Genomic DNA, 18,504 nt, shown 5'->3' with positions numbered 1-18,504 from the left:
CACGCCGCGGCAGGTTGTGGATCAGCAGTTGACGCCCGGAACTGCCCATTCGCGTTCAACTTCCCCTCTTGAGCCAGACATGATGGGCTCGGTGCCACTGCCTGGCCAGCTGAAGAAACGTCACAAGAGCTTCGCTGGCTGCTGGACCTGTCGAGCTCGCAAGGTCAAGTGCGACGAGAGCCGGCCTCGCTGCGTACAGTGTCGCCTGAAGGATCTTGATTGCGAGGGCTATGCTGTCCGGCTGCGATGGATGCCCCTCGAGGCTGGCTCCGATGCCTCCAGGGATGATGACAACCAGTCACAACAGGGCTCAGACCAGCCTGGAATGGCCATTGGCAGGTCACAGAGATCTCTGATCGTATGTGGTAAGAAAGATTTCCCTAGCCTCTGGTGACATTCCTGATCACTTCTGCGGCAGAGCGTTAACAATGTGCTTTCACAGACGAGGATGCCCAATCTCACCTTTCGCCTCTGGATCTCGACGACATCTTCCGTCAGATTGATGGCTTCCCAGTGCAGAAGCAGAGGTCTTCTGCAAATACAGACCATGCATTATTCCTGACCAACTTCGGCGTTTTCCTTCCGTGTCCGGGGTCCAATGAAGCAAGTTCCCCGCTACCTTCGTCTGACGAGCACCAAAGAATCCTATCTCAGTCACTGCTGGACGCATGGCCACCAGACGATGCGCAAGCACTCGATGGCACAGGACCACGCGGTTCCGAGCTGGAATTGAACGGCTCTGCCATTTTGTCTCCAGGGCACGGACAAAGCCTCAGTCCTTCTACTATCGCCACTCTACAGCATGGAACCGCAACAGACTATCCTGCAGAACACGGAGAAGGCGACCATCTAGACGGTGGAGCCTCACCAGGCAACATCCATGGTCTCTGGTGGACGGATGACAGTAGCAATGCTATTACGTACAACCCATCGCCATCCTACATGCCAGAGGTCGAACGGTTCTTGATGAATCACTATGTCCACAGAGTTGTGCATCTCTTCTGCGTCACCGACTATGAGAAGAGTCCATGGAAAACGATACACCTTCCGCGTGTTCTGCAAAGCGCCGGACAACTAAGCCTGTATGGCTCGACATCCAAGATCCGAGACGCTCTCCGAAACGCACTGCTCTCGATCAGTGCCTTCTACCTTGCAAATGACAGCAATTCGCGATCATGTGAGAAGGAGGCAGGAACATGGGCCAACGATGCCATCAAGTTTAAAGGTCGGGCGATAAAATTACTCAAAGAGACAGTTGAGAGCTCCACGCCACACTCGCGCCCAAAGTACAAGGAACTGCTGGCAACTATGCTGTCCATGATCACTATCAACGTAAGTTATGATGTCCCAAACCTTCTAATTATCCTCGCCCTGACAGTTTCATACCATCAGGTCATGTCTGGAGATACAAGCACGTGCGGCATTCATCTGGATGGGGCTTTCCGATTTATGACTCATATTCGAGGCTCCAAGACCAAGTATTCCTCAAAGGCACAGTCACTACATCGAATATACTTCTACTTGCGTGTCATCTATGACAGCACGGCCGCCCGGCATAATAGTCTCGACCAGCAGTCGTCGTCATGTTCGCCGGCGTCTCCAGACTCGTATTTCGGGACGGCTTTATCCGTTGGGCTTCTTGACAGGGGAGATGAGACAGACGGTCAACGGGGCAATTCTCCCCTGTTGTGCCATGTCGCAGCGCCACGATCAACAACGGTCGGCGAATATGAATACGTCTATGGCGTACCTCAAGATCTCTTGATTCTCCTCGCCCGAACAACAGACCTCATTGAACAAATTGACGAATGTCGAAAGAGCGGAAGTACCCCCTCGCATGAGCTCGCTGAATTATGCAATGAGCTCGAGTCCGACATCATGGAATGGGTCCCGGGGTATCCTTTTCCCTCCCCTCAAGGCGATCGTGGTGATGGCAGCAGGACAACGCCGAGCTCTGAGATCATCGAGAAGACTACGGCGGCGTTCCATAATGCCCTTGTCATCTATTTCGCCCAGCATATACGGCTCATGAGGCACAGCTTCCTCAGATCGCACATCGAGATCGTGCTTGGCAGTATCGAAGACATAGAAAGAATCAAGGCAGACAGCGGGATATTGTCGGCACCTCTGTACTGGCCAGCCTTCATTGCAGGAAGCGAAGCTTTTGACAGCAAGTGCCAAGATCGATTTCGAGCGTGGTATGCCCAAGTAGAGGCGTACCGGCTCGCATCAGTCAGGAGCGGCATAGGAGTTCTCAAGCAGGTATGGGCCGAAGGCCCGACACCGCCACACAACAGGACTACTAGTCAGTGGCGCACGGCTGTTCGGAGAACGGGTGCGTGTCTCATGCTTAGCTAGGAGAAGTAGGTTTACAACACTTAATGCGTAAGGCTTGAATTCTTGTCGGTATATTTTATGGTGGTTGTGACATTCGAGAGCTACTAAGTTGATCTTATCTGGTTAAAATCCCTCAAGCCCTTGCCACTATGGGCATGGATGCAGCAGTACAGGGGGCATCTCGATTGCAACTTCCTGTAGCAGAAGCTTTCATAAACGTACTGAACATGACGGACCATAATATGAAGGTTGAGGGGGCCCTCGTTGTAACTAGAAACAAGTCACACCAGGTAGAATTCTTCAACACCAACACCCCTTTCGCGCAGGCTCTCTGGGGACAGCCGCGGGTCGGAACCCATTAACTCTCCCGTGACCGAGTTGCGCCATGGCTCCCAAAGCGCCGGGCTGCCCGTGGGCCTTGCGTCTTCCGCAGCAGTCGCCCGGCTCCAAGGACAGGGCACGGGTCCCATGCGTGGGTCTTCGAGACTGCTGCTCGTCTTCTGTTCCCTCCTGCTCTCGATTGTGGTATGCTGCTGACCGTCACTATCACTCCCATCATGAGATTGACGTCGAGATGTCGTCGTCGGAGAGTGAGGTGGCGTGCAAGGCGGTGATGGAAGTCGATACTGGAAGCGCGACTGCGCAAATCCCTTGTCGCCCTTGACTACCTGAACCGTGTAGCCTGCCGGTAAAGGACCCAGAAGTCCGATGGAGTCGTCCATGCCGTAGATGTAGCACTCGCCGACGACTTGGCACGTGGCCAATGACGATGTGGCTGCGACGGTCCGCAAGGCAGACGATTGTTGAGACGGGGGCAGCGTCGGCGGTACTGCGCGGAGAAGAATGGCGGATTTGCAGCCCAGTATTGAGCATGCCATGTCGCCTGCCCGATGCCAAATGCACAGTCAGTATAAGATAAGCCCTTGAGGTTACAAGACAGTAGAGTACTCAGGATGCGCAAATCCATCTCCCGGTCCGAGGGCTCTCGACTTACCCGGCTTAGCCCAACCTGGAGCGAGACCAATTGCTCCGTCCGTGGTGGTGACAAGACTCCTGCCCTGAATGAGCTTGATTGCCCAGTACAGCTCGCCATGCAGGATTGCTTCATCGTCGTCGTCATCTTCGTCGTCATCTTCGTGGTTGCTCGGGTTTGCTCGAGCCCCTTTACCGCTACCGCGGTAAACCACCCGGAGGTACGTCGCCCGCCATTCGTCGAGTGTCTCGGCTTGGGGCTGCGGCCATCTCTCGTGCAGGTATCCAACGCGCAAGGTCTCGAGGTACGTATCGCGCGCTCGTTCCAGGGTGCTACCGCTGCTCCCAGTGACGCCACTGCCACCCTCATCGAAAGCATTCGGAGGGTCCCACAGGCGCATCATCTTGAGTGCGGCCGTCGGATCATCCGCAGGCACTGGCGCGCTGACCGTAGCTAGCACTGCGAAATGGCGCCCGCTAACGGCGAGAACGTCTGGTGACGACGACGAAGAAGGCCTGCCATCCCCGGCGTGACTTGTGGTTCCGGCGCTTGGAATATGCCGCCACCAGGCCCGTGAAATGCCGCTCGCCGAGATAAATGCCGATATCGGGTGCGTAGATCGCGGCGTGGAGCAGTCCGGTACCCACGATGGCAGTCCCGGTGGCCTGCTGGTGGTGGCGCTCCTAAGACGGTGCCTTGGTGGCTTGAGCTCGCAGTGCATCAGGAGAGTGAGGCGTTCCTCCATCTGTGTACAGGCGAGAAACGCGTCCTGGTAGACCTGGGCGATGGGGAGGTGGTAGTCTGGCTGAGGGAGCAATGTGTTGAACTGGATAGGGGGCAAGCCTAGAGCACCGTAAACTGGGTCGTGTCCCAGGAAGCACTGTCGCTCACGCAACAGATTGAGGACGAATGGCACGGAAAAGTCGGTGTGTCGCCACGCAAGGATGCGGATCGACTCGAGCAAGCGACGGAATGTGAGTGGCAGGAACTCCTTGGTGAGCAGGCATACAATGGCACGGATGAGGTGGTAGAGGAGAATCTGGTCATGGCCACATACCACGACAGCGGACGCCGGGTTTGCCAGGAGAACCTCCTGCACGATCCACAACCTTTGGAAGCACTGCCGCCCAAGGAGGCTCTTAATCGCCGACCACGTCTCTGACGGTAGGGGATTGGACAGATCGAACGAAACCAACCTTCCCCGGTTGCTGCTGGAGCTGCAAAACGTACGGTTGCACGACTGAGCTCGACCTGCTTGCCAACGTGTTCGAGCCGTGAGAGTGCCAGAGTGCTTGAGGATAATCCGTGCTCACCAGGAGGAGCAGCGGGACCAAGCCAGATGACAACCCGTTCTGCTAGTTGGTACAAGGTTGCCATTCGGATAATCTGCCTGCCCTTCTCGTCCTCATCTTTTTGGTTCATGCAGATGGCATCAATCCACAGTGTCCGTGGCCTGTTCAGGTAACGCATGTGTTTGAGCGCTACGAACAGATTCTCCCCTATCCGTAATCGCCGCCCGGGCTCCAGTGTCGCGCCACGACCCGGCACAACATGCACGATGTCAACAGACTCAGGGGTCTCACTGTTCCATCGCCCATGACAGACGAGGAGGCCGCCCACGGGGCACAGATGGACGCCGACATGAGCAACGATGACGATCGCAGTCGGGACGAAGTACGAGCTACCAACGATCCTGCAACTCCCTATGAGCGTGACAGATCTGACGACGACACGCCCGCGTACGATCCCGTCGAGGCAACTAGTGCGCCCGAGTACACCACGCAGCCATCCTTTGAAGAGTGGATGTGAGGAGATGGCAGTGATCATGATTGAACTCGGGACGAAGGATTACCTATAGTGCAGCTACATTTTTGACCCTGAAATGTTTGATATCTCTTTATTGGATTGCTCTATGTTATTCAAGGAAGCTGCCGTTCAGTATGGACGGCAGAGCTAGGTCTCCCGGTTTTGAGCCATGGGCCTTGACCACCTACGTAGAGACGACAACCCAATTCAAGACTTTCCTTGCTGGCATATGACATGAGACTCGGTAGAACGAGGCACGGCCTAAATACAATTTATTCTCGAAGCTCTATATTACTCCTTTATCCTCAAAGAAGATATTCATCGTTCAGACTCCCCTTGATATCCCAGATAGACGTAGATACTCTCCTTGGTGAGACGATGCGCTTCAGGCTTCACCAGACTTTCTATTGGGAGCGTGGGAGCGTGGGAGCGTGGGAGCTGAGACTTACAGCGCTCTCACTTGACACGTTCGTCTCTCTGTGGTTTCTCCAAAGCAGCGCGGCGAGCCCTCGTTGCGACTCTAAAGATATGGCTTTTTCTCTGTGTGGGAGAGAAAAGCGCCGGCATATCCATCGTCAACGGTAGCCTTGTTCATGAGAGCCAAGACGGACCTGGCGCTGTCTTCTACGGGCTCTGGTCCCTGGAAAGTGGGTGAATATTCTTTGAACCTTGCGAACATTTCCATGGCGAGTTTTCCGTCCTCCTCGGTTTCTTGACGCAGTGTTAGCAAAGAATGCACCATTCTAGATTTCGGAAGGACCACATACCAATCTGCAAACCACCGGTAGCCACTGCGCCAGGGCAAATGGCCATGACAAGTACGCCTTCCCTCCGGTAGACAGCGCTGAACTTGGCCACTGCCATGTTCAGAGCTGCCTTGGTGATTGAGTAGGCAGTGGCTTGATACATCTCGGGCTTGAGGGTCATCTCTGTGTCTGCTGCGCCGGTGGAGATGGCAATGACTTTCTTTGCGTGGCCATTCAAGATCAGTGGCATGAAAGCATTGAACAGGTGGATAGGGCCAACGGTGTTGACTCGGAAATGTTCAATCAGATCCTCTTCGAGAGCTGTCGGATCCTGGGCACTGCTCGAGAATTAGCCTTGAACCAAGAACATCCTGCATCCCTTTCACACCAGAGGGAACCTACAGAACATCAAAGCCGACCAAGGCAGTCTTGGCTTGAAGTGCGGCATTGGCGATGAGGTAGTCAAGAGTTCCATTTGTCTTCTCCGAGACGATCTGGGCGGCTTTCTAAAAATTGCACAAACAATCCCCGTGTTAGTTTTGAGTCAGATTTCGGACAATTGGGGCAAAACATACCTCCAATTCAGCCGCGTTGGTAGTGTCGGCTTGGATGATGGTGATGTTGGTTCGTCCAAGCTCGGCGGCAACCTTGGCCTCGACGGCCGTCTTGTCACGGACCAGGCCAAAGACGGAGTTGGCTGGGCTGGCAGAGAGCTGGCGGACAAACTCGAACTGCAGTGCGGTTTCTGTGTTAGCTATGTCTCTCTTCTATGAAGAGACGAGAGCACGTACGCCGAGCCCGCGAGAGACTCCGGAGATCACGTAGGAAGACATTGCGAATCGAGAATATTGCTGTGGAGTGAGATTGCGTGACCGGAAGACGAATTGCGATTGTTGCTATGTAGTGATGCCCTGAGACAATGGTTATCGAGCACATACTTATACTGCTACATAAACAGCCTCACAGCCTTCTGTGCTTCAGTTCAACCATACTTTGACGTTGTGTGTCTCTCAATGACAAATCGGCTACACTCCCTCTGGGTTGGTGTTCTGTTTAACACCTGACCAAGCGTATTCGGACGAATTTGAAAAGTGGGGCTCGGTTCAATTTGCACTCAGCACTCTCTTCCTGCCCAGGTGTGTTCCCCCCTTCCTCATCTGGGTGTGCAGCCACCCACGCAACGCATTTGTCAGCTTGGTGCAGCGAGAGCCAAATGAGAACAGCAATTCTATCGATAGCATTTGCAACAGCTCTGCTTATTGGCACACACTAGAGAAGGGTCAGGTCATACAGTTGGGCTTATTCGATGTACGTCGTTAATGTCAGCAGGCATGATGCCGTGAGCTACCCACGGCTCTCGGAAGTTCTGAATGGCCGAGACTTCAAATCGGTGCTTTGCAAGCTTTCTTCAGCTTGCGGCGTCCAGCAAAGGGGCGCTTGCGCGCACTTTTGGTCGCAGCCCACACAGTTCATACGTCCCTCTCGGCCTCCGCAGTAGATCTGCGTGAGCGCTGCGTTGCCCTTGGCTTGGGCCATTGCTACACCCCGGGAAAGTTGATGGGGGCTATAAAGGGACAATGTAAACATCGTGACGATGGTCCTTTCATAGATGAGCCTATCAGGAACGATACTAGCAATGCCAAGGTGGCTCACGCCTTTTTGACCAACTCAGCGCTGGGCGCCGTTCTAGCCTGGACGTATGCAGTTGTCAGTGAGACTTGGCAGAGCTCGACAATAATGGACTTCAGACTCGACCAGGAGATGTGCTGTTAGTGCAACTGGTTTTAGTTCACATTTTTCACCATTGCATATCGCCTGGATAAAAACGCTCGGCCACGGTGAATTGAGCTTCCCACATACTCGTCATAGCCCCAGCAAGCTGAGTTGTTTGTCTTGCAGCAATTGCACGGCAGGTGTGGGGAAAAGCCAAGCAGGTCAATCCTAAGCGCGACGAGCGGACCATAAGATCGGGGGATCCCCGCACATGTCCTTCAGTCAGACTGTGTGGGCGTAAGAGCCCGTCTATTTAACTGCTACTGGACTTTGTATTCTGGTAGCCTGTGATGATATTTCAGTACTCGATAGTTAGAGACGAGGCTATGCGTCTGATAAGACCGGCCGCTTCAAGCACCTCGCTGACCATTACTGTCTTGAAGCTCATCTTCACATCAACAGTGTGGCTGCTCCATCGTTATATCTCATGCAGACCGTCGAACTGCAGTCGAGACTTACTTGGTGCGGCGACTAGGAAGGACCTCTGCGCTGGGCCCGTTCCACGGTAGGTCTTGTCCGCGAGCGTGCATTTGCACTTCCGAACGGCCGATAGCGGGGGGCGCGGACGAGGGCAAGTTGCGGGATTCAGTCCGGATGATGTATGTGGAGTGCCCGCCTGAGAGCGGCGCGCTCTGGGAGCACTTGACCCCGGGCGGGAGTAGCTGGAGCTTGTATTGTGGGCTTGCTCGTCAGCCCGGATCCCTAGGCAGCTGTCAGCCTGTTCTAAGACAAATAAGCTCGCCATCTGCTAAAATCGAGAAGGACGTGTTTGACAATCAAGAAGCAAGGACTTAGCTATGCCAGCGTGTACAATTTGATAGGTCCTGTCTCGTTACACCATCACTTCGGGAGGCTGGCCGAGATCCAAATGAAGTGTTTGCAGATCATTGCCTGGCGGAGGAACAAGCCACGGCTCGGGAAAAGCCCCGCGTCTCCAGCCCCCTGGGTAGCGTCGCATTGGAGATATGATGTCCGGGGAACCACCGGTAATCACAGGACCGGGTCGACATGTGCAAGCTAATTACGCCGACTATGGCCAACTCCAGCTGTGTGTTGAAGACATTGTCGGGAACCACCGGTGAAGCCCGGCCCGATAATCCGCACAAAGAGCCGTCGGGCCCAAGCGATCCCCGTGTTCTGTGATCGGCAAGATAGCCATGGCCGTCCCCCGCAATCTTATCCCATTACAGTCTCCACGGTTGTCAAGGTTAGTAAAAGTGGATAACCTACTGATTGGAGCGAATCATACGATGTCATGCCTCGTACTGACGGCACTTGTCTGTTGCTTGGCCACCCAGGGCGGAATCGACATGGCCTGGCTTGGCCTCCCGGCCCAGTAGTGTTACACTCGGAGTGGCGCCATCGCAACGCGAAGCCCCTGCCTTGCATCTCACCTTCCAGAGCGAGTCGTGGTTTACCTCCGTTCAACGAGTCACCCAGGCTGGCGGGCCACGATCGTCCCAGTGAGGAGAGTGATCGGCACCCTGCCCATTCGGGCACAGCAAGAGGAGTATATATGTCTTGGTAGTCGCAATGTCGCTCCTCAGCTTAGGATGCAACCGTCCAGGGACATCGTGATCGCCCTCCCTGTCTCCTCTAATCACCGGCTCACTCTCACGTCTCCTGAACAGCGGCGCTCATCCCACATCACGGGCACTGAGATCCACACGCGCCCACAATGCCGCGACAAAGCAAAGGTGCATTTGCACTGGCCGCCCTTGCCGGCCTTGCCGCCGCCTCGCCCGCCGCCACCCGGCGCGACAGTAGTAGCACCTACTCCACTGGTTCCACTCCCGCACCCGGCCCATACGAGGCGACTTGGGAGTCGACCGACAAGCACACGGCGTCCCCAGAGTGGTTCAAGGACGCCAAGTTCGGTGTGTATTGGCACTGGGGTGCGTTCACCACAGCGCAGCACGGCAGCGAGTGGTACCCGCGGAACATCTACCGTAAGATTGACGCACCCGAGACGGAGCGCCCGTGGCACGAGAAGACGTACGGCGACCCGGATACAGTGTTTGGGTACGACAAGTTTATCCTTGGAGGCCAGGATCTCGCCGGGAACCACGTCCAGTTCAAACCCGTGCTAGTATCTGAAGGCGGCGAGTTCGACCCGGAAAGCTGGATAGCCACCATCAAAGCATCCGGGGCAAAGTTTGCGGGTCCCGTAGCGGAGCACCATGACGGGTACTCGTTGTGGGACAGCGAGGTTAACGAGTGGAACTCGATGCGACTCGGCCCGAAGATGGACCTGCTGAAGATGTTTAGCGAGTTGGTGCGTGGAGCCGATATGAAGCTCGTCATCGCGATGCATCAGGCGTTCAACACGAACGGTTTCTTTGGGTCCGCGCAGAACCAGACCGACCCGGCCATGCGGCTCCTATTAGGCCAGCTGTCCCACGAAGAAGGGTCGGAGCGGTGGCTCGCCAAGCAGCTCGAGGCGCTGGAACATGTCAAGCCTGATATGGTCTGGAATGACTTCTCCCTGTGGAGCCCCGGGTGGTGCCAGGACGACGGCAGTCCGATTTGCGGGATCCGCGAGGCCGAGAGGCTGACGTTCTTGGCGCACTACTTCAACCGTGGCGTCGAGTGGGGAAAGGAAGTACTGACCACCTGGAAGCACGGCGACTTTGGGTTCCGTGATACTAGCGCCGTCGTGGACTATGAGCGCGGCGGCCCTGCAGGCTTGACGAGGCCGTACTGGCAGACTGACGATGCTATAAGTGCGTCTTCGTGGAGTTATACGGACGGGATCAAGTACCACTCCTCCAAGTCGATGATCCACTCCCTCCTCGACAGAGTGAGTAAGAACGGCAACATGTTGCTGAACATTAGCCCTACCGCGACCGGACACCTACCGGAAGAGCAAGTCCAGATCTTGGGCGACATCGGCGCGTTTCTTGCGCTTAACGGCGAGGCTGTGTACGAAACACGCGCGTGGGATATCTACGGCGAAGGGCCGAATCGTGCGGGAGGGGGGTCCTTTTCAGGGCCGCTTGAGGGTGACGGGCGAGACCTTAGGTTCACAAGGAGTCAAGATGAGAAGGTGCTCTATGCCACGCTACTTGGCTGGCCGGAAGGCGGCAAGACCGGTATCGCAAGTCTGGGCAGTGACCGCGCTGTGAGCCTTGATGGGCTTACGAGTGTTCAGTTCTTTGGTGCCGCAAAAGGCGAGTACGTCGACATCACCGACTTCACACAAAGCGCCGCCGGGCTCAACATCACTCTGCCAGAGAAGCCCGCGGAGGAGCAGTACGGTTACGTCCTCAAGTTGACCTTCAGCGAGCGCATTCCCATCCCGCAGCCCATCGACGGCGCCACGATCTGGCCCGCGGGTGAGATTACATCTACTACCAAAGGCGTCTCACTCGAGATGGGCGAGTTTACTGGTGCCTTCTTGTCAGAAGCCGGGCTCGAGGGCAAGGATGTCGCCGTAATCCGTGTGTCCAAGGGCTCCGTCGCGATCGTGTATGAGACTGCTGACTTTAGCGGGATCCCGATGCGGGGCTTTGTTGCCGGTGAGCATCACGTGGAGCTGGGGAGTGTCGGGGCGATTAAACTTGTGCCCTATTGATCTAGTGGCGCTGAGGGCCAATGGAGACGAGATTGGGACAAGTGCAGCGGAGTTTACGAAAGACAGAATATGACAAACGCCTGTGCCCGCATGATATTTCCCACTGTCGTGCCTGTGTTTGAAAGGAGTGAGAAAAGGTGTTTGATCCACCCGCGGACGATTCCAACTTTGTCTATCCATCATTAGCTGTACCCTGCTATTCAAGCCGCGGAATCCCTCCCTCCACAGTCCTGTGCCTGACGTGTGACCCAGTCGCTCGAGCTTGCCCGGCCAGGGTGCATCTACGTATGCAACAGACAGTGTCAGCAACCTTGCTTTCGATGAAGAAGGCCGTGGATATTATGCTGTGGGGAGAAGCTCAGTGGCGGTACAGGATCATAAAGCTACTCTCAAGCTCAAAATGGTAGTGATAGGACCATGGCTACGCCCACCGACTTGAACCAGTTTCACTCATTGCCAACGACTAAAGCTCTTTCGGTATAGCCACTATGCTAGAACACCTATCATAGGCACAGTGTCACGGCTGAAAATGTCCTCTTTTCCCATGTTGCAACGTATTATGAAATCAGAACATTGGTCGTGAGGCGCTTTGAGGAATGGCTCAGCCTATGGATAATCAATGCACTGAATGACTCATTCCCTGGAGCCATACCTGGCCTTGTACTCGCCAATCAAACCGCGCAAGCTTTGCGCACGGCAAGGCTGCAGCAAGCCTTCTTTGCCAAGGTGGCTGACTAGGCCCAGGTCGTCAAGCAAGGCGTCTGTGTACGCTACGCAGTCCCAAAGGAACCAGTTCGCCATGGCGCCTTTATCCAAGTACCGCCGGGCGCACCACATGGCCGTGTCCGCCACGTCCTGCCGCATCTGCATCTCCTCCTTGTTCGTAGCCGTGGCCGTGGCCGCAGGGAGCCTCCCGTTCAGAGCCGCGACCGCCCAGAGCGACTGTACTTCCGCTACGCGCCATCCATTGATAATGTTCACGCGGCCTAGGGATACGATGCTCGGATCTTGGATGGGCAAGATGCATCTGTACAGTCTATAAGGGGTCATGGATGCAGTCCTCTTGTTGTATCTTGGCGGATCGGCCAGGATAGGAAATCGCTGCAACACCCGCTTCTCTGCTTCTTTATCCGCCGCGTCCCATCTCTGCCTCTCCACACTGCCAGCGGTACCTGCGATGGGTACTGGGAGGCCCAAGTCCAACGCGGTTTGCGCGTCATAGTGACTCGGGGCCTGCCTCCACCCCGTACCAAAGACCATAGCATCGGTTTCGATCCTCGTTCCGTCGGATAACACGACAGCATTGGGTTCCACCTCCGTGATATCGTCGCGATAAACACGCACCTTGGTCGCAATGGTGTCAAAAAAGTCGTCCCGCTGCTCGACACCGGTATTGTCATTTGCCCAAAACAGCGGCGTGTCCGGAATCAGATTCTTGAACCCATTCTCCACCGCCATGGCGTCATTGCGGTCGTATCGCGCACGTTTCCTGAAGTCGGCCTCGATGCTCTTCCACGCAAAGCGGGTGAGCCATCGCCCGATCGCGGTCCTGTTCATGAAGCGCACAATCAGAGTGTCCTTGACAAAGTGCGACGACATGATGTAATACAGGACCCGGGTTAGGAGAGGCTCGTCGGTCGAGGTAAACGGCGGTTTTGGGTGTAATGGGGCATACCAGCAAGGCCCGCCGCCGGATTTGCGGACCACCCAATGCACAATCTTGCCCGCCTTCGCAAGGGCGTAGGCTGCATCCGCCGCAGACTTGGCACCGCCCGCTACCACTATGCGCATGGCCTTCTCGTTGCTCTGCAGCTGGTTACTGGCCAGTTCTATGGCATGCATGCGCGTGCCTCGGAAAGCATGCAAGTTTGGCAGGTCCGGCAGAGCGGGTTCGCTGGTGATTCCAGACGCGTCAATGACCTTGTCAGCCTGGAAGGTTCTTGACGGCCGACCATCCTTTTGCTCGGTCTCGACAACCCAACAGGTCTTATCATCAGCCAGTTTGCTGACCCGTGTGACACGGCAGGCGAACCGGATCCGATCTGCCACGGAGGAACCCGCATATTTGTGTGAATGCGCATAAATCTCGAGGTAGGTCGTCATGTGTGTTGCACGGAAGAGACCACAGTTGAGTTGATCCGGTTCGAGGGGAAGTCCGACGTCAGAGAACTCGGCGACCGAGTGGCTGTCTTGTGTCCAGAGCGTGTCGTATACGCGGCCCTGGCTCCATGCTCCTCCCAGTTGCTCGCTGCCTTCGAGAATGACTAGTTTGGCGTTGGGATAGACCTCTAGATATGTCCGAGCTGCTTGCAGGCCATACATGCCCGCGCCGATGATCAGCACGTCATACCCGGATTTGGCCGACATGACTACATGAGTGTGCATGCTGCAAGAACAAAAGGAGAAGGACCAAGAAGGAAAAAGACAAGGAGGATCGCATACCCAGGCTCAGACTTGAGGATGCACGAAGCGCTCGCGCCGTTCAGCTTCAAAACTCTAACTAGAACGCAAGTAGCAACGCGAACAAGGATTCGACCACTAGCTGCCGCTTCTCCAAGGCAAATGGGGTCTGTGCGCCACGCCAAACCTAGACAAGTTAAATGGCGTGAACAAGCTCAGTTATCCCCGGAGGCTGACACTCAGCTGAAATGCATCCGGCGACAAAGGGATCCCTAATTCGCCTCGCCTGGTTTCTACACGCCACATCCGAAACCCTGCATACAATAGCAGAGATCGACAGGACGAGACCTACGGGAGATTCTGACGCTAGACGGCGACGCCCGAGCCCGTTTATGGCTCAACATCAAGAAGCAGTACAAGCATGTCTACCTGATTACGCGTCCAGGTAAAGTGCCGTGTTCCACACTGCACATGCATCTGTGCCGATGACGTGTCCGGCACCACTGGTTCCCGCTTGCATTTCGCAGCTATCGAATCGTGGAATTTAGTCCCAGAGTTAGTACCCTGATCTATATTTCACGGCTCAATTCCAGCGGCCATGAGACTACCGCCCACGGTCAGGGCTTGCCAGCAAGTGTGAATGGCAGTGCTGTCGGCAGACTGCTGATCGGCAAACCTATTACGCCAGCCGTGAGAAGTACTCCGAGCAATTTGCCAGTATCAGTATCGTGAAATTCCTGTACCTCCTGTCCCAGGCCAGATGCTCAGGGCTGGTCAAGTGAGCCTTCTAGGTTTTGTTTTCTTCAACAGCATTGCTAATTATGACAGTTCTAACGTCACCCCTGAGCGCACGTGTTGCGCATTCTTACTAGACTCATCGAAATGGGCACTGATCACATTTGTTGTTCTCATATTCATGATCCATGCTTCAGCTAATTACCCACCACGAAAAGAGGCTTCCATCAACCTGATATTACCGAACACCAAGTTGCTGGGCATAAGCATCAGCATCTTGCTCGGGGCGTCAGTGATGATTGGGAATGCTGGCTGATTAGGCTTTCATGATTCACCTGGCATTGGCGTGAGCTTGGTTCTGTATTTTACGTTCTAGACACGAGTATCAGGCCGCTGACTCGCGATACGTTTCGTGCGCAATCACGTGTACCGAGCGCAAGAGATGGGATGGCTTCCCTGGGTGTCCGACTACATCAAAGCACGTATAGTCGAGTGCAATAGTGTTGAGCAGTTTTATCTCGAATCTTTAAGCTGTTGTATTGTGTAGGGCTGCTATGCTGCGACCAATTTGGCGGAAGTGTCAAGAGCAATTACCCTAAGAGTTTCACACGCTGTTTGGTTCAGAACAGATCGTCGGCCTGATTTCGGCTCCCACCGTAGCGCTAATCCTAAAGAATTCTAGTAGAAGGATTGTCCAGAGAATCCCCGACATACTACATGAGGATCGACACACTATCGTTCCTACCCATTTTCATCAATCAGCTCCTTCGGAAAGGTATGTTTGGTACATACATCAACTCTGTGTGTTTTTGACAGTGTGGTATTACGTTAGTGATCGACACCAGCCCTGTCGCAAATCATGATTAAATTGTCACGAGTAGTTTGATTAGCGTGAAGTACTGCCGTATTGGGCCGGTACGACCACGTCGATGGCAAGCCTCGACACGAATTAGCGCCTGGGCATACTGCCTACTTCGGATTCCACGGGCGTGACTTGCGGAGCCCAAAGAAAAATCTCGTGTACCCCAACGAGTACTTCAAGCCGCGATTTCCTGCTTGACTTTTGCCATTACATAGTAACGACACCTCCCAGCACCCAAAATTTGAGATGCGCTTCATAACCAGCTTGGCCACTTTGGTAGCGTGGCATGTACCACATGCTCTAGCTGCTGCACCCACGATAGGATCCTCGCTAGCTGTCAAGTCTGTCGTAGAATACCCGCTTCCAGCAGCTGGCGAAACCCATGAGATCCTTGCCGTGAGCGACGAGCTCTTGCTGATCTCTCAGCAGACGGACGGCAGTTTGGTCAAAGTGGCGCTCAATCAGAAAGGACAACCCGTTGCAGCGCGCAAGTACATTGTGACGAACCCCTGGTCCGGACTGCATGGTCTGGCGCTGCACCTAGGCTCTTCGTCGTCTGGCGCCAACTCGACAGTGTGGGCAACCGTCCAATTCGACAATGCCATCCTTCAGATCGATCCTAACGGCAACGACATCAACTCTCCGCCGCGCGTCCTCAGGACGATCCCACTCCCTGCCCCTGCATTTGGACCCCATGGCATCCTCGAGCACAACGGCAGCCTCTGGGCAGCCTGCAAAGACAGCTCGCACATCGTGCGCATGACTATCGACAAACCCGACGAGGACCATCAAGTGTGGGCTGTCAGCGGGCGGCCTATATTCACTGCTGTGCATCCCACCAGTGGGGATGTCTTTGCTGGCCTGGATCTGAGCAGCAAGATCTGGCGGTACAAGAATGATGGCGGGACAGGCGAGGAAATAGCTGTTCCCCCTGACAAGGGCACCACACCCGTCGGTCTCTTAGCCGGGCCCGATAAAAATGCCTGGGTGGTGTTGTTGGGCAACTCGACCGCCGGCACAGGCACTTTTGGTCGCATCAACAAGGACGCATCCATCGACTGGTTCACCCTCTCCTCGTCTATCGGGAGCGCCGCGCCGCTGATCCACATGGCGTTCAACGACCAAGATCCAACGCAGTTGTGGCTTCTCGGGTCGTCAACCCTGTGCGCTGCCTGTGTCAACGCCGTATTCACTGTGAAGATCGAGGATACGGCTAGTGGGACGGCACGCCCCAGAATTGCAGTGCAGAACACCGTCATGTTGCCTACGCAGCGGAGCTGGACGCACCGCATGATTGTTCACCGCGGAGACCTGTACATCACGGAGCTGACAACTTCAACGCTCGCGCATGTCAGCGGAGGGGCGGTCACCGGGTTGAATATTAGCGAGACGTGGGATCAGTACGCCTTCTCTGGTGTTGGTGCTAGGGTGGATGCCCTTGACTACAGTAATGCTTAGTGAAAGCACTCAATTAATAACTTAGTCAACCGGCGCATCCAGCGATTTTCTTGATTGCATTGGACAGATGCCCATCTTAGGCCACGGACAGGCAGTTAGAGAACCCTTTCGCCTAGATAATTAAGTATGCATCAAGCCTTCCAAGGTTCAACTCCTCGGCAATTCGCTCTTCCCTGAAGGTGCTCCTGCGACGTGCCTACCAACATCTTTCGGATATTAACAAGTTGTGTGCTGCGCCATAGAAGTGGACGAGACCCACAAGCGCCCTCGAGTCTCTCAGCGTCAATAGCTTCAATAACGGCGCGCAGCAAAGGATTGGAAACCCATATGATAGCTGCTCGATGGCCTCTTCAACCTGCAACACGGCTGATTTGGCGACTGTACTGCCTGCCGACTTGAGATTTGCGCAAGAGAAGAGCGGCGACACACGACACATAATGCGTTGGAAGAACAGACGCATTGATTGCGTCGCTTCTGAAGACGATGCGGCCGATATCTGCAGTCGTCCAGTCGAGGCGTGGTCTGTAGTAACGTTTGTGATTGCTGTTTTTGGCCTCTTAAACTCTGCTCATCGGCTCTGTCCGACGTGGTGCCGGTTGTGCGCGGTGCAGAGCGAACTAGTACCAGCTCCCGCTCCAGACCAAGAAGCAGTCGCCAGGCATGTGGTGGAGGTCCACGAGGAACCGTCTCGACAGCCACAGGACGCGGGCTCTGGCAGCACAGGTCATCCCACATCCACATTAGCGGCTCCACGAAGCGTGTTGTATCCTCGCCGCATTCGGTCAATTCATGCTCAATGCTGACCCTAGGGTTCTGATGGATCATCTCGGCAAAGGCGCCTCCCTCGTCGAAGAAGACCGGAATGGCCTGAAACCATACCTGGATGTTGCCAGGGCTGAGCAGAAAGAGCAGATTATGAGCGAGATCCAGCCCGGCTGTGGACTCACCATTCACGGGGCTGTCTAGAAAGCCGAGGTCGGACCATGACATGTAGTTGACAAGCAGGGCTGTGCCCATGAGGGCCTCGCAATTATCTCTTGTGATGGGTCGAGATAGGGTTTCGCGAAACAGGCGGACTGTTCTGGCCGTTAGCTGCATTGATGCACGCGAGTATTTGTGGTTCTGCGAACACAGAGTGGTGAGATGCATGGCGGCGACGCATAGGATGGCAGACATGACAAAGTCTTTCTGCACATAAGTCAACATGTTGTCCTGTGCTTTCAAGATTAACTTAGGCTTCTGAAGGGTTTTTATATAACGGCGGGCCACACTTGGGGAAAAGTCAGAGTGGACATGGTCTGTTTACCCCAGTGATGAAACAGCTCAAGCTGCAGGAGGCTGATCTGAGGCTCCGTATCCATTCGATCCTGGTTCTGAGAGAGAACGGGATTCCGAACACGGGCAAGCTGGGCGTAGTGTCCGACTATGGAGATAGCTGCAGACATTGGATGTCACGCTTGACACAATTGCCGCATGGAAACGCCCCGTTACACTGACCAATTAGTCCGCGTCAGACGGAGAGAGGACGACCACAGTGACATACGTACCTTGACTCTTCGACGTTTACGCGCAAGACACCCTCGCCGGCTTTTGGTATGCGGGAGTTTGAGGCGCGGGCGGTCAACAACTCCGATGGTCAGCAGATCCGAAGTTTGGCCTTCCACTCTGGGCACCACGATAGTGTTGGCAAAGGCAAACGCGCCGGGTGCAGGAGACTCGGCCATGCTATGTTGGTTGGAGGGTTATGGCTCGAGGCATGCACAGAAGGGAGCCGGGTTTCAACAGGGCCAGGCAGCAAAAGCATAGCTTTAGCCCAGCATCAGGCTGGAAGTAGCGGTCA

General features: G+C 55.0%; 8 protein-coding genes across 8 annotated transcripts; 4 read left to right on the top strand and 4 right to left on the bottom strand.

Annotated features, from left to right (window-relative positions):
- Positions 1 to 82: 82 nt before the first annotated feature.
- On the top strand, positions 83 to 2,358 carry B0I36DRAFT_240361 (fungal-specific transcription factor domain-containing protein; the record flags this gene model as incomplete). The annotated part of the gene is made up of 3 exons (XM_046149757.1): positions 83 to 362; positions 443 to 1,332; positions 1,393 to 2,358. The coding sequence occupies 3 exons, from the start codon at positions 83 to 85 to the stop codon at positions 2,356 to 2,358; spliced, it is 2,136 nt and encodes a 711-aa protein (XP_046014620.1).
- Positions 2,359 to 2,618: 260 nt separating this feature from the next.
- B0I36DRAFT_360040 (uncharacterized protein) lies at positions 2,619 to 4,780 on the bottom strand (the record flags this gene model as incomplete). The annotated part of the gene is made up of 3 exons (XM_046158232.1): positions 2,619 to 3,220; positions 3,332 to 4,403; positions 4,541 to 4,780. The coding sequence occupies 3 exons, from the start codon at positions 4,778 to 4,780 to the stop codon at positions 2,619 to 2,621; spliced, it is 1,914 nt and encodes a 637-aa protein (XP_046014619.1).
- Positions 4,781 to 4,861: 81 nt separating this feature from the next.
- Positions 4,862 to 5,349, top strand: B0I36DRAFT_360039 (uncharacterized protein; the record flags this gene model as incomplete). Its single annotated transcript, XM_046158231.1, has 2 exons — positions 4,862 to 5,115; positions 5,235 to 5,349. The coding sequence occupies 2 exons, from the start codon at positions 4,862 to 4,864 to the stop codon at positions 5,347 to 5,349; spliced, it is 369 nt and encodes a 122-aa protein (XP_046014618.1).
- A 287-nt stretch (positions 5,350 to 5,636) lies between these two features.
- On the bottom strand, positions 5,637 to 6,695 carry B0I36DRAFT_360038 (putative carbonyl reductase; the record flags this gene model as incomplete). The annotated part of the gene is made up of 5 exons (XM_046158230.1): positions 5,637 to 5,827; positions 5,884 to 6,200; positions 6,265 to 6,368; positions 6,438 to 6,593; positions 6,654 to 6,695. 5 exons carry the CDS (start codon positions 6,693 to 6,695, stop codon positions 5,637 to 5,639), a joined length of 810 nt encoding a protein of 269 aa, XP_046014617.1.
- Positions 6,696 to 9,201: 2,506 nt separating this feature from the next.
- B0I36DRAFT_316473 (alpha-L-fucosidase-domain-containing protein) lies at positions 9,202 to 11,299 on the top strand. The gene has a single exon (XM_046153033.1). The coding sequence runs from the start codon at positions 9,314 to 9,316 to the stop codon at positions 11,207 to 11,209; it is 1,896 nt and encodes a 631-aa protein (XP_046014616.1). The 5' UTR covers positions 9,202 to 9,313; the 3' UTR covers positions 11,210 to 11,299.
- Positions 11,300 to 11,842: 543 nt separating this feature from the next.
- B0I36DRAFT_239935 (uncharacterized protein) lies at positions 11,843 to 13,576 on the bottom strand (the record flags this gene model as incomplete). Its single annotated transcript, XM_046149726.1, has 1 exon — positions 11,843 to 13,576. One exon carries the CDS (start codon positions 13,574 to 13,576, stop codon positions 11,843 to 11,845), a length of 1,734 nt encoding a protein of 577 aa, XP_046014615.1.
- Positions 13,577 to 15,061: 1,485 nt separating this feature from the next.
- B0I36DRAFT_346440 (uncharacterized protein) lies at positions 15,062 to 16,664 on the top strand (the record flags this gene model as incomplete). Its single annotated transcript, XM_046156462.1, has 2 exons — positions 15,062 to 15,119; positions 15,529 to 16,664. 2 exons carry the CDS (start codon positions 15,062 to 15,064, stop codon positions 16,662 to 16,664), a joined length of 1,194 nt encoding a protein of 397 aa, XP_046014614.1.
- Positions 16,665 to 16,776: 112 nt separating this feature from the next.
- On the bottom strand, positions 16,777 to 18,388 carry B0I36DRAFT_372499 (uncharacterized protein; the record flags this gene model as incomplete). The annotated part of the gene is given in 6 exon segments (XM_046160122.1): positions 16,777 to 16,849; positions 16,865 to 17,218; positions 17,251 to 17,531; positions 17,544 to 17,852; positions 17,924 to 18,070; positions 18,212 to 18,388. The coding sequence occupies 6 exon segments, from the start codon at positions 18,386 to 18,388 to the stop codon at positions 16,777 to 16,779; spliced, it is 1,341 nt and encodes a 446-aa protein (XP_046014613.1).
- Between the last annotated feature and the right edge of the window lie 116 nt (positions 18,389 to 18,504).

This window comes from Microdochium trichocladiopsis (genome assembly GCF_020744255.1).
Source record: "Microdochium trichocladiopsis strain MPI-CAGE-CH-0230 chromosome Unknown B0I36scaffold_3, whole genome shotgun sequence".
NCBI classification, from domain to species: Eukaryota; Fungi; Ascomycota; class Sordariomycetes; order Xylariales; family Microdochiaceae; genus Microdochium; species Microdochium trichocladiopsis.
The sequence above is the reverse complement of the archived record's forward strand: the minus strand, read 5'-3'. Positions and strand labels throughout refer to the sequence as shown.

Coding starts and splice junctions, on each gene's coding strand:
- B0I36DRAFT_316473 (XM_046153033.1), top strand. CDS start 9,314: ATGCCGCGACAAAGCAAAGGTGCATTTGCACTGGCCGCCCTTGCCGGC.